At 41.3% G+C, this 13,736-nt stretch overlaps 2 protein-coding genes across 8 annotated transcripts in view; one reads left to right on the forward strand and one right to left on the reverse strand.

Annotated features, from left to right (window-relative positions):
- NTNG2 (netrin G2) overlaps positions 1 to 2,252 on the forward strand; it is a 56,767-nt gene extending 54,515 nt beyond the window's left edge. The window contains exon 15 of one of the 2 annotated variants that reach the window (XR_011322231.1): positions 2,234 to 2,252. The gene's annotated coding sequence lies outside the window, so the exon portion shown is untranslated. Of the gene's footprint in view, positions 1 to 1,399; positions 2,194 to 2,233 lie in introns of those variants that run through there. The other variant, XR_011322230.1, reaches the window with a different exon arrangement.
- A 1,660-nt stretch (positions 2,253 to 3,912) lies between these two features.
- Positions 3,913 to 13,736, reverse strand: part of SETX (senataxin) — a 38,432-nt gene continuing 28,608 nt past the window's right edge. For 5 of the 6 annotated variants that reach the window (XM_069770770.1, XM_069770772.1, XM_069770769.1 and 2 more), the window contains 5 exons: positions 11,812 to 11,904; positions 11,042 to 11,206; positions 10,469 to 10,567; positions 7,968 to 8,055; positions 3,913 to 6,936 (listed from right to left, as the gene is read on the reverse strand). In XM_069770770.1, coding sequence (XP_069626871.1) covers positions 6,151 to 6,936; positions 7,968 to 8,055; positions 10,469 to 10,567; positions 11,042 to 11,206; positions 11,812 to 11,904 — 1,231 coding nt within the window. In that variant the 3' untranslated portion in view covers positions 3,913 to 6,150. Of the gene's footprint in view, positions 6,937 to 7,967; positions 8,056 to 10,468; positions 10,568 to 11,041; positions 11,207 to 11,811; positions 11,905 to 11,956; positions 12,942 to 13,736 lie in introns of those variants that run through there. The other variant, XM_069770774.1, reaches the window with a different exon arrangement.

The following is a 13,736-nucleotide window of genomic DNA, read 5'->3' on the forward strand; positions in this document are numbered from 1 at the left end:
CTGTGAAATAGTAACTGCAAAGGCCAAACGTGACATCCTTCATCTCGCAGAAGAAAGGCAAACGGCCTTTAGGCTGTGAGCAAGAGCAGGGAATTCCCAAAAGAGGGAGTTGCAGACTTCCCTCCTGGGGCTCTGCCTGCAGACAGGGCAGTACGGCTCATCTTCAGGCTCAGACACAAAGCTAGCCCTGCGTATTGGAGATCAGGATGCCATTTTACCTGTCCAACAGTGCTGGAGAACCTGCCATCACGTAACACAAACCACTGCAAGACAGAAAAAAAAACCTCTCACACAAAACTTAAACTTGGTATTTAAGAAAATAATTTAAAACTTCTGAAAGATTTGGCACTGAAGATCCATTAACTGCAGACATGTCTGTTAGCACATAGGTTTCTACACAAAGAGAATAGAGCATTATTGAATTAATACAGAGAGAAACCATCACAGCAAGTACCCGCAGATCCAAAAGTTCATCTTCTTTAAAATAGAAATATTTGTACATCAGCTAACGCTTCCAAATGGGAGAATTTGTCCAATGAGCTCGATGCTTTACTTGTGGAAAGGTTAACCAAAAGGTACTTCTCTTTCCGAGAAAAGCCACTTGCGCTCTTTCAAGAGGTTTTCATGGGTATCCTGTCGCCAGCATTTGATTCATTTGAAAAAGTTTTTAAATTACACTTCTGTCTGCAAAAAAGTGACCTCTTCAAACAGTACAAGTAGAACTTTTGATTTTTCTTATTTACCTCAAATTCTACTCTGATTTTAACCATTTAGAGTACTGACAAATCTAAATAACCAAAAGCCCCAAAGCAACAAAAATCTGCCTAAGCTGGCAGACCACTGCAGCCAGGCTGAGTCCACAGCCCCAGCTGCAGAGGAGTCAACAGCAGTCTGGCTTTATACATATTTGCTCACTTGCCAGATAAAATGTTAAGCCTGCAGTCCCGGGGAGCTGGAGACAGAAGAAGGGGGGCGGGGAGAATTCTGTTGGCACTTACCAGGTATGTTATTTGTTTTTTTAAAGATGAGGAAGCAGACATCTCAAGAGTGATTTGTAAGGAGCCTTACGGAGGCTGGAGTAGTGAAAGAACCAACACTTCAGTGGTAATAAAAATAACAGTCTCACCAACCAATTCTGTTCTGTAACTAGCTTTCATGAAAAGTCCCAAATGTAAATGAAACAAAGTATAAAGGAGGAGCTGAGCATTCTGGCTCAGAAATAAGAGCAGAGCTGGGTTTTGAAGAGCTTTGTATCACCATCTTCTCAGCCCTTCCAGCAGGGAGTTGGAGAGTTTGACCACCATCACACAGAAACTGGCTAAAAATCACACACTGATTTGAGATGCAGAGAAGAGCTTCAGAGCATCCTAAAGGCTCCTTTGTCATTTTGATTCTCTAGGTGTCATAAGAAGTTTCACTGCAGGAAGAAACGTGTGAGGAAAGCCTAAAACCACCCATTTTTACTAAAGAACTACCTTCTCTCCTGGCCAGCAACAACACTGGGCTCCAAAAGCTCCATCCTGACCCCGTTCTATGCTATTTCAGCAATTGAAACAAAGAGAGGGGAAATTGATGGGATTTCGTTGTAGCAAAGGGAGTTCTTGCTTGATGCAACAGTGAAATCAGTGACAAAATTGGACAGCCGCACCAGTGTAGCCTGTCAGGCTATAAAACAAGGTTTTCTACGTTTTCACAATACCAAATGTAATGTGTACTCAAACCACCTTCATTTTCATTTCTATCACTATTTGCCTGGGATTTGGTGGCAAATTAGTTGAGGCCTTAGCAGACAGGTACATATGGCTAGAAGGTCTCATGTGTCAGCGATACTCAATGTATAAGGCTGCTTCACTTACATTTATTTGCAGTAAAGAATAAGGCATTGGGCTCCTTTCCAAACACCTTAAAAAGACAAGAAAGGAAACCTTATATACGACTTGGGAATGAACCTGTTGTGGCAAGAGACTGTATTATATCATTAACATTATAAATTCCATTTACAATACAGCAGTCATTTCATCCATCATTTATTCATGCAGACTAGAGAGAACGTCTTGCATTTTTAGGACTGTGGTTCTGCTTATCCTTGGTATTGCTACAGTCACTGGTTAGCTACTCCAGTCTCTCCCTTCTACGCGCAAAAGTAAACCCCAGCACCTCACCACGTTTCAGTAACTGCAAAAAAAAAAAAGCGTCAACTCTGAAATTACTGGGGTTCCATGTTATTTTTCAGATGTCACCTGGGACTGGGAATGTTGTTTACCCTCAATCAGTACGTTTGGTCGCTACAAGTTCTTTCTTGCTCTGGAAGTACGCGCTGCTCAGTGCTTCCCTAACATCAGTATAGCAGGCGTGGGGGCTACTTCCATTCTATGCACACCTCAGTCTCCCAGCTCCCGTGCCTCCATCCATTAGACCCAGTTGCCAACTAGTTATGGCACTCAGCTTATCTAGGAGACAGTTCCGTAAAAACTCATTGCCCCACCTGTACTACCAGCTCTTCAAGTGTGAATATAAACAAGGGACTGGGAAGAGAGGCTGATGTTTTCACTACATACCCCCAGCAGCATGGCACAGCATTCCTCAGGCCCATCCACTACCACCACCACGCCAAGGAGCGAATGCCCTCCCTGCTACGCTTCCCAGAGTGGGTTAACGCTCCTGCAAACGGCTGGTTTTTCTCTAGCAGGGCCGCAGACATCCATAGGTACAACTGATAAAGTCACCATTAGTAAGCCAGCACCCCATAGCATAGCGCACGTACAATGAAACACAGGCAAGAAAAATGTATTAGACAAGTACCTGTTTGGGTATCACCATTGTACGTATGGCTCTAGTTTGTTCTCACATCACCATCATTTGGAGTAATGACATGGAAAACAATTACAGTAAACCTTAAAGGAAAAAGGGATAACCAGAATTATACTCCACCTTCACTGGAAAGCCTATTTTGTGTACAAACAGCTAAAAAAAAATCCCAAACTTTGAACAAAACATAGTCCAACACTTACAAGAGACTTTCCCTTCTTACCGATATCAAAGACTAATAGTACCACAAAGGGAACAGGTTTTGCACCGAGAATTAAGCTGTCAAGCCTGGAAGAATCATGGAAGCCTCTGCATAAAATCCTGAATACTGCTTCTTCTGAAGTTTTTTGGCACAAACCCCAATTAAACTGTTTTACGTTAAGTTGTGTTGAATATGTTCTTTACTGGTTTTTCCGACTTAACACTCAGCAGAAGGGAACAATCGCTGAACAACCTCCTCCAACTGTCACTGGTTCTGAGATGGTATTAAATGAATAAAGCAAGTTTACACTTGGCTTACCAACACTGACTGTCCACCACTACTCAGTACTTTATAACACACAATGGAAACAGCAGAAAAGTTACCAAAGTTGTACCCTGTTTGTTCCCCAATGTAGATTTTATTTGAATTGGTGAGAAGTGTGCTTTGGATTGGAGTTTGCTTGGTTTTCCATGTTATGGGTATAAAAGAGAAGGGAAAAAAGTTAATTAAAACTACAAACCTACTCTGAGTGATATGTGAAGAGGGAAAAGTGTTCTAAGTGCAACAACCCAAACACTTTTTTTATTAAAGAATACACCACTAATGATACAGACTGATACAGCAGCAATAAGCTACCACTGAAAGATTGACAATTTAAGTCAGATAAATCTAGTATTAAATAAGCAAAAAAGTCTAAGCCACTGACCACACCTCAAAGATGATTTATGGAAAAATGTAGGCATTAGACAGTACGTGACCTATGTGGTATGTACAAAATACAACAAAAATGAAATGTGAAAACAAAATTCCTTCAGCATGTGGTAAGTATAGCTCTCAGAAGAACACGTTCCAAAATGCAGATTAAGGAGAAAGAAAACTAGAAGAAAAGTTTCAGAGAAATATTCTTTTGACAAAATTTTATTTAATGGCCAGAAAAGCATTTCTTCATTCACACTGTTGCCAGCTTCACTTTATTTACATAAAGTCAGTCTAAATGGCTTCCACAGCTATAGGATCCTACAGCTGTTTGCAGAATAGCAGCCTTTTTAATGTGCTAAGTAGAAACAGCAGGCAGGTCAGCACACCCCTGCCAAGAAGAGCCAAGAGGTTTGAAAGATGACAGTATTTTTAAATATTCCTATTAACATAAAGGGAGATAACACATAGGGCGTGGATTCCGTGATGTGGGAGTGACCGAAATGTCCAATTTGTGACAGTCAGATTCATTCAAGCAGCCTTCCTTCTTCTCACACAAGGTACACAACATCAAGGAAGAGTCATGGCAGTTTTAGGAGAGCATATACCGCTGACAAGAGGTGGTCAGGGTTCACTGAAGCAATTAAGATTGCTGAAGCAATTAAGATTGCAACATAACAAATAACTAAAGCTAAACAATGCACATATGTCGATTTCACTTCACAGGCATCTCAAAGATTCTTCCCATTATCTTAAAATGCTCTGTATTACGCAGCACAATGAGCTGGACAGCCACAGACAGCAACTAAAAGCCTCCCAACACACCTACAATGCAGCTGCTACCAGTAAAACATGTTTGTTCTGGGCTTGGATGCATTAAGGATGCTAAATTTTACTGACAATTAGAGTTTGAACCACTACCTGCTGTTTTGTACTGTAAGGCACTGAACTGGATCTCACATACCTCTTTGGCAGTGGGTTAAAAGGACAAAGCTGACACTAATCATTGCAATGAATGTGTTGGGACAGAAAACGTAACTAATGATTACGGCTAAATTCTGGCCAGAGAAGTCTGTCAGCTCATTTGCTTAGGGAAAGCCACTGCCCTTACATTGGTTAGGCATAAGTTAGTTGGCAAGGGACAGCAGAATACCGCCTGCTTCATAGCAGGCTGTATTTTAACACAGATGCACAGAGATAGCAACCTGGCCCACTCACAATGCACACAACTTGTGTAACATAGCAAGGTGCTGCATCCTCAGGCAGAAGCATGCTAGACTATCTCCATGCAAAACTCTGTGCACATGAAATGTTGCTCTTCACCTCAAGACAGACACATACTCCAGAAAAAGTGATACTTCACAGGGACCCAAAGGCATTCTTAGTAGAAATAATTCCACTTTTATTGTGAAATGTTACGATGAGAGGAAGGTGTTCTTAAAAGTAGTTCAATTTTCCCCCCCACCCCATTTTATTGGTTATATATTCTTCATCAACACAGTGGAAAGAATCCAGTAATAACACCTAGAATGAACTGCTTGCCCTTTTTCTCTCTATACATCTCCAAAAGCTCTATACAAAAACTCAAGTGTCATTACCCATAAGCATTAACTAGGTCTTTGATTAAGATTCCACAGTGCTGTTGTTGATTATTCGTCACATTGACTCACTGGGAGCAAAACAGACCTTGTAGGCTTTAAACTGCGGCTTGCATTGCCACTGCAACAAGAAAAGGATTCCAACTGATGAAGTAGCAGCAAGAGCAAAACTCAAGGCACATTTGTATAAACGAAAGCTCTTCTGTTCCTATAAAAACAGGCAATAAAATATACAAAATAAGTAGAATACTCTCCATTCAACCAATGTACATCTGCCTTCAGTCTTTCCTGAAGCACTAGTGGAGCATGAGGAAGAATCACTGCTACCACATTTTCAACATTCACTCTTTGCTATCAAATAAATTAGACTTACTAGTGTAAAGGGAAAAAGAAGTCTGGCTGTTCTTGGGGTTTGGGGTTTTTTGTTTGTTGTTTAGGGGTTTTTTTGCTTTGCTCTGGTTCTTCATAAAAAAATTACATCACTAAGAAATTAGCATTTGCACAAGGAAACAAGAAGCTGTATATTTGCCAAATTAAATCTTAAAATAATTCTGTATACTGTACAAATATACATTGTCGAACATTTACAAACTTAACTTCCTAGATGACAAAATTCCCTGCTCTTCCAAGCAATGCAGCTACCCAGATTTTTTCAAAAGCTCAAAGCTATCAACTGTCAGGTATAAAGTCCCCTGCACAATTAGGGACAGGATGAGAAAAAGATGGATCTACTGATAGTAGTGGTATCAATATAAGGGAGTTCCAGGTGTACTAAATAATTTAAAACACAGTCCTTGCTAGACAGAAATCTGGGAATAGATTTTCAGTAATGAGCCAATACTAAAGTCAGTGAGAGGTCTTTCTTCGCTTGGCACTGTTTGATTCTGTGTTCTCTGGTGATTCCTCTGATGTTCTCCTCGTTAAAACTTGATAGTCTTTGTTCCACTTACTGCTATTATTTTGACCTCCTTCACTGTGGGCTTTTGAACTGCTTTTCGATACAGGAGCTCTCCGGTCACCCTCATGCCGAGCTGCGTAAGGCAACGAGGAAGGCATGTCATATTGCCCCATCATTTGCTGGGGCTTCTTAGGAGTTTCTGTTCTGGAAATCTGACCCCTGGCAGCCGAGGACACACCGAGGCCTTGCTGTGACGTTGATCCTGCATTGCTCTGGGCTGACCGACTGCTGTCTTTTGAGGCCTGCTCCTTCCCTTTTGTTTCAGTTCTACTCGCCATACTTGCCAGCCTTGGGTCCCGTGGTTTCTCTTGATCAGCAGGAAGCGCTGCAGCCTCCACTGGTGCGGAGGTACTGCCTCTCCTGGAGTCTGCAGCCTGAGCCCTCTGTGGCTGTTGGGGCCCTCTGCTTCCTTGTGGCACTGCATGGCCAGCACCAGCAGCGAGTTCCCGTGAGCTGTGGGCCTCCCTTGGATTTGCAAGCTCACCCCTCTTGCTACTGGAAGGACAAGCCTGCAACAGAGGAGATTTCTTTGTCCCTGCTTTGGTTGAGGGCTGTACTGTTGCGTTGAGCTTCAAAATCTTAACAGCATCTTTCCTGTAGCTTTTTTCTGATGTCTTGATAATGGCACCTCTTTTCTGAGCATCCTGAATCAACTCATTCCAGTCTTTATTTTCCTTTAAAAAAAGAAAAAAGATACCCCCCCCAAAAGTAAACAGTTATCAGAAAGAAATCAACACAAATGGACAGAGGTGTCAGAGGATGCACAACCCCTTTAATCAAGGTACCTGACACAACTGTCATGGAAACCACTGTTATGTTCCTTCTGGAATGGAAGAATCTTATGTTTCACTTGCAAAACAGCAATAGGCACTCTGGCTGCTGTAACACAGGGAAGGTACTTTCAACCATCAGTGAGCTACTACTTAAAATGACAATTTCTGTATTTATGAAGGCCAGAAGAGTTCTCTCATACAGAGAGTGAAACAGGAACATGGCTTTAATGCCCTCTAGTGGTGTAGCTAACACCCCCACCCTTCGAAAAAGAATAAAAATCAAATAGTGTAAGACATTAACCCTATTCAAGAGCACTCCCTACACATTCAGTGGGCCTTTTTAGTCCCCCAATTATGTAGTTCTGTTTCAGAAACACTTGTTTCAAAGAGTACAAGCAAAGAGTATCCTCAGAAACCATATGACTACACAAAGTAGTGTCAAAACCAATAATCTGAAGATCAGGCAAATGTTTTAGGGTGGTTTGGTTTTTTAAAATAATTTTCCTTGCTCATGTATCCAGTGACAACTGCAATAGCTGGAGGAACAGTAAGGATCAAGCAGGAAAGTAGCCCTGCCATTATCCTATCTTTACCAGTAGAGAGAAGATTTTTTACAACCCCCCACCCTTGAATTGTAAAGGACAGTGTTACAATTTAGTTACTGAGCACATGGTGAGAGTAATTTCTACCTTTCCTTCTTGGAAGCAAGAAAAACAGTTTTGGGGGATTTTTTTAAAGCTTTTCTGTCAGTTACAGCCAAAGCTTTCAAAGAGAACCCTTCAGAAGCCTGGGCTGTACTAATTTAACAATACACTAGAAAAGGGGCCCCTTTCATCGACCGGAGCAGTCTGAGGATGGTTTTCACTTTCCCAACACTGACTTGACCTAAAAGGGTGGGTCACAGAAGATCATTTGATTAACACTGTACCTACCATGAGCGTTTTCAGTCTTCCAAGGATAAAGAGGCTGAATCTGGCTCGGGTAATTGTAACGTTCAGACGCTGAAGACTCGCCAGAAACCTACGTGACAAGACAAAAATAAGCTCCTAAACTACTACTTCCATGAGGTTTAAGTGTTATGAGAAAAAGAGGTAATATTCAATTTCAGTGAAATGAAGATAACAGAAGCAGTTAAAGGCAGCAGCAGTTCATGACCCACTCCCAGATTCCACTGCAGCAGCCCTGCCTTACATGAAGGGCTCTGCAATTGTGTTTTCTTTCTTTCACCACTCTGATTCCTTGCAGGGAATTCCAGTTCTTTCCAGCTCTTGCTGTTAATGTTTCCTTTCTTAGAGCAAATCCCCTCTTAATGCCAACCACTGCTTCCTTAAGTGTTCCTCAAAGTACAGAAGACATCAACCTCACTTCACCTATCAAGACTTTAAGCTTCTTTTTGACTTGAACTGAAATAGATTAATAATATTTGGCATGATTAACGGGAAAATTTTCTACTGAAATACTGAACACTGGACATGAATATTTTATTTTAAAGGTCACCTGCACTGGAAGCACACGAAGGAAGACTTTTGCTTTGTCATGCTTCAAGAGCGAAAAGTATATTCCTGCAGAAGAAAGTCTGTTTTTGTGGGATCACAAACCAAGGTACTGAAACCTAAACAAACAAATGTTTAGTGTATCCTTAAAGGTTGATTTCTGTTAGGGCTTATTTACCAAAACTCCAAAAAAAGGTTCGTGAAACATATCAACTACTTCTTCTCTAATGAAAAAGCTCCCAAAATGCACAGCTTACTCTATACTAACAAAATTTGCAATACAAAGTCAAGTCCTTGTACAACTCAGTTTGAGCAGGTCCAATATCAGTGCTTGATACTGTGGTCATGGCACTGAGACCCGCTCTTCAGCAAGTTCACAACCCCTGCAGTAAAGACTGCAAAAGCCCCAGAGCCAGCCCAGAAAATTCGGGCAGTGCAGGAAAAGAGAGGCAGGAAGCAGACCAGGGGAGTGGATCCAGCAGCACAGATATTATAGTTCTCTAGGTATCGGGGGGCAGGGGTGGAGCGGGGGAAGGGATCTGGAAAGACTACTAAATATTCCTAACAGCTTTTAAAACTGAAAGACGACAATATTATTTTCTCAGGAAAGGGGGAAAAAAAAATCCATTGTCATTTCTTGGAGCTTTCTTCTCCCTTTGCAAGTTACTTTCAGAGTAAATTTAATGCTGGACTAGCAACCTTGGAGACCAAAATACTTTCCTCAACTACAAGATCATAGGTAAGGGTGATGCAAACTTTCCCATCACACCTTGCCAATGACACCTGACCCTGAAACTCAGATGTCCAAGACATCAATATGTACAGCTTCTAAGGCATTGCACTGCCAAAGCTTTAGTAGATAAAGCTTCAGCACAGTAAGATGGGAAGTTTTCTTCCAAAAGAACAGATAGAGGTTAAGTCCCGTGTCAGCCAAAAGAACTGGCAGGTTCTAGCTGCCTTCAGTTTCCAAACTCAATCAACCAGATTAAGAAGTCTCCAAAAAGCATTATTGTTGTTTACTATAGGATTTGGATTCTTCCCCTTCCCAAAGTACCATGGATCAGCACAATTAAAAGCCCTTTCTCTAGCAATTAGAAAATTAGTATCAGAGAAACATAAGTAGCTTAGTGAAATCTGGTATGCAGAAAAAAAGATTTTTATTTGTTTATGCAAACAGACTTCCCATAGTTTACCTTAAAATGTACTATAATAAGGCATACCATTTTTTAAACTAACATGATCCCTAAGTTACAGAAACAAATCAACAAATGCTGTAGCGGGTAAACAGCACACCCCATATCTAGTTCCTTCTGTTTCAGACAGGAAAAACCCATACAAAATTATCAAATCTGCAATCTTGAATCAAGACTTCCTACAAATCTCCTCCCAACTCAAGACAAGCACATTCATCTACAAATCAAAGATCTAGCTCACCGGCATCACATTCACAGCAACATATGTAACTATTTAACAATACTTTTAGAGACCGAATGCTGTATTAATAGGATAGTGACAGTCACAGAAAATGGATTTCATTTTAAGAGAGCAGCATTTAGAAAGTCACAATATATATCAAAAGCTATAAGACAAATAACTGCTGCAGTACTAATGCAAAGAGCCAAGTTCCCAAGACCAATCCTGCCAAACCGAAACAGTGACAGGCTAAGGCAGCCATGCAAATTCATCAGCACGCAACAGAGAACACAATACTTTAGTTCCACATCCCTTTTGTTCAGAGATCTCGAACCAGTAACATTAATTCATGCATTCAGATACCTTTTAATTTGCTGGCTGTAGTGACTTGTTCTCTCAGCAAGTCTAAACAAGTTTAAGAACCTCTGCGATTCCTAAACTTTCTTACCAGTCATATTAAAAATCTAACGACTATATCTAGAGTGTCATCGGAAATGGGACTTGCAAATCACTGAAGAGAAACATACCCAATTGACCCTTTAGTGCTGTTTGCCCGGACGCATGTCACTATGATGCAGTCTTTCTCTCGTCCCTGGAATGCATCCACTGTGTCCACTTCTCCTGGGCTGTTGAAGAAAGAATTAGCAAGCCATTAAATTACGTTAGTTGAATTTTTAACCAACACACTGACACAAATAGCCTAAACACTATCCTTAATGATCATCTGTCAAAACAACCCAGGGTAAATTTCTGCTTCAGTGTATGAACCTAAAGCTAAATTTACTTTTCTGGGGCCAGCATCATTACTGAAAAGCTGTTCAGGTCCATGCAGCTTAGAATTTTAGGTTTTCTTTTAAACCAGCTTTATTCAGAACAGCAATATAATCAAAGCACATATACAAGTAATAACTAAGAAATGGTACAAAGAGGCCATGCCTGTTTTAAGCAAAAGTCTTGCATGTCCCCTTTAAAGGCATGGCTAAGTACAGATTTTTAGTAGCACAGAAAAAAGTTTCAGTTTTTGCCATTGTTTTAAGAGGATAAACAAAGGACTACCATGCAAGAGCAAAGTCCCATTTGAAAACTCATGGTTTCTTCACCTGTTATTCTTAAACACTCTGTCCAGTTGTTCTTGAATTTTCTTTTTCTGTGCGCTGTAAGGGGTAATTATTCCAATGCGACGAAGACCCAGATCCTTCCTTTTTTCTTTAATTGTTCTAATTAATTCCACCACCAGCTTCACTTCCTGAGGATTACTGAAAGAGCTGAACAAGACAGAATGGAAACAATATGGAAATATGTTTGACAGCTCTTTCACACTCAATGCTTCAGCCCAATTTGTAGGGGATTGCAAGTCAAAGTCCTATCTCAAACTTTTGCAGCCTCCTTCACATAAAGGCTCAAATAACTTTGCAAGCAGGCCCTGACGAGGGGCTAACAACAATGAGAAGTGTTAGCAGTGAAAGGCTGCACTTTACATTCCCTTAGAACTACATAGCTTTGCTTTCCTTACAGAATAGGCAAAGGTGAGGACTGAGCCTGCCACCTTCTGGCATTACCTCAGCATGCAGCTGTAAAAGCAAAGTCACTGATAAAAATCAGGAGTTCGGAAACAGTTACTAGAAGTAGCACGGATTGTAGGCATTCACTGGCATCTAACAGACACTCAAACCAGGACAAAAACCAGTTTCAGATTAAAACACACCAAAAGCATTTAACAACTGCTTTTTTGTAAAATTAAATCAAGTTGAAATTGCAGTTCCAGCTACTTAATGCATATTGGGAACAATACAGCAGAGAAGACAACTCTTCTGCAGGTAATTAATTCTCAGCAAATCTAAAATTTGGCTGAGCAGAATACAGGACTTACTCATTCTCTCGCTCCTCACGACCATCTCCTACATCAAAAATAAGGTAGGGCTGGAATGGCCACTCTGAAGAACATCTGTTCTCTTCTGTTGCTCTGTTAAGTAACATTTTTATCACTAGGTAAATGTGGATTTAGAATAGAGGAATTCTAAGAATTGATACTTCATTTGTTATCAAATACAAGCAACCTTCAGCTTTTTTTCCAGCATCCTTAATTTTCACTGCTACCTGCATATACTGAGGCCTCAAAATGAAGTCTAAGCAGTAAGTATGCTCAATTTTAAGTGATTTACTTAACTTACTGTCATGGTTTAAGCCCAGCTGGCAACTAAGCACCACACAGCTACTTGCTCACTCTTCCCCCCGCCCCAGTGAGATGGAGAAGACAATCAGAAGAAAAAGTAAAACTTTGTGGGTTGAGATAAGGACAGTTTAATAGGACAACACAAGGAAAGAAAAAACAATACTACTAATAAAAGTATATATAAAGCAAGTGATCCACAAAGCAATTGCTCACCACCTGGAACCTGATGCTCAGTCCCTTCCCAAGCTGCAACCCCTCCTTGCCCCAGCCAGCTCCTCCAGTTACATACCCAGCAAGACATCATATAGTATCAAATATCCCCTTGGCTAGTTTGGGTCAGCTGTCCTGGCTGTGCCCCCTCCCAGCTTCTTGTGAAAATTAACTCTATCCCAGCCAAACCCAGGACATTATCCACCCCCTGTTCTATACCATCTATGCCATGCCCAGATCCTAGACTTTCCAGTCATCTACCACCACTTCTCCTGTCTTTTGAGATATACACACACACAGAGATATCATTCCCTTCGTCTATGGGCCATCCCTCTAACGTGTCTGTTGAGTTCATTTAATCTATGACCTTGTGGCTCCATCTGTCCTAACGCTCTTTTTAGGGCAGGAGAGATGGTGTGTGGTGTTGGATTATTGTATGCTGCATCTGGAACTTGCAGCTGGTCTATTTGGCACAGCCCATGCCCACGGTCTACGGGTTGAAGATGTCGATGTTGAAGTTGCTGGGCACCAGTGCTGAAGCCAGTCCAAGTTCCATCACCACTGCACTTTGCTCAGTTTCATAAAAATCCATCCTTCAGTGATTTAGGTGATTCTTACTGTAATACCATTGATATGGCATATAGCAACTGTAGTAGTGATGACATACAACAACAGGGTTATTTAGCAATTAACATCATACAATTTAATTCACTGGCTATTCTCACCTAAAATCAAATCCCCTTGAGGTACATATTGAACTTCCCCATCCTTCCACATCACCCACGAAGTACGCCCAGGTCCTTGAGCAAAAGCAATCTTGCAGATGGGTTTGCCTTTGCCTGAGGCAGGACTAACCCAGACTGTCTTCCCTAACATATTCTTCATGTGCACCATGGAGACTTTATCCCCTTCTACAGTAGTACATGGAAGTTTTGACTGGGCAGGGCCAGCTCAACTGGTAGATCCTCTAGTGTTAACTAACCAGGTAGCTTTTGCTAAATGTGTATCTCGATGTTTGAAGGTCCCACCCCCCATTGTTCTCAGTGTAGTTTTTAGCAGTCCATTGTATCGTTCAATTTTCCGGGAAGGTGATACACGATAGGGGATGTGATATACCCATTCAATGCCATGCTCTTTGGCCCAGGTGTCTATGAGGTTGTTTTGGAACTGAGTCCTGCTGTCTGAGTCAATTCTTTCTGTGGTGCCACGTCACCATAAGACTTGTTTTTCAAGGCCCAGGATAGCGTTCTGTGCGGTGGCATGGGGCACAGGATATGCTTCCAGCCAGCCGGTGGTTGCTTCCACCATTGTAAGCACATGGTGCTTGCCTTGGCAAGTTTGTGGGAGCATGATATAATCAATCTGCCAGGCCTCCCCATATTTATATTTCAGCCATTGCTGTCCATACCATA

Source organism: Haliaeetus albicilla, chromosome 26 (assembly GCF_947461875.1).
Source record: "Haliaeetus albicilla chromosome 26, bHalAlb1.1, whole genome shotgun sequence".
Taxonomy (NCBI): domain Eukaryota; kingdom Metazoa; phylum Chordata; class Aves; order Accipitriformes; family Accipitridae; genus Haliaeetus; species Haliaeetus albicilla.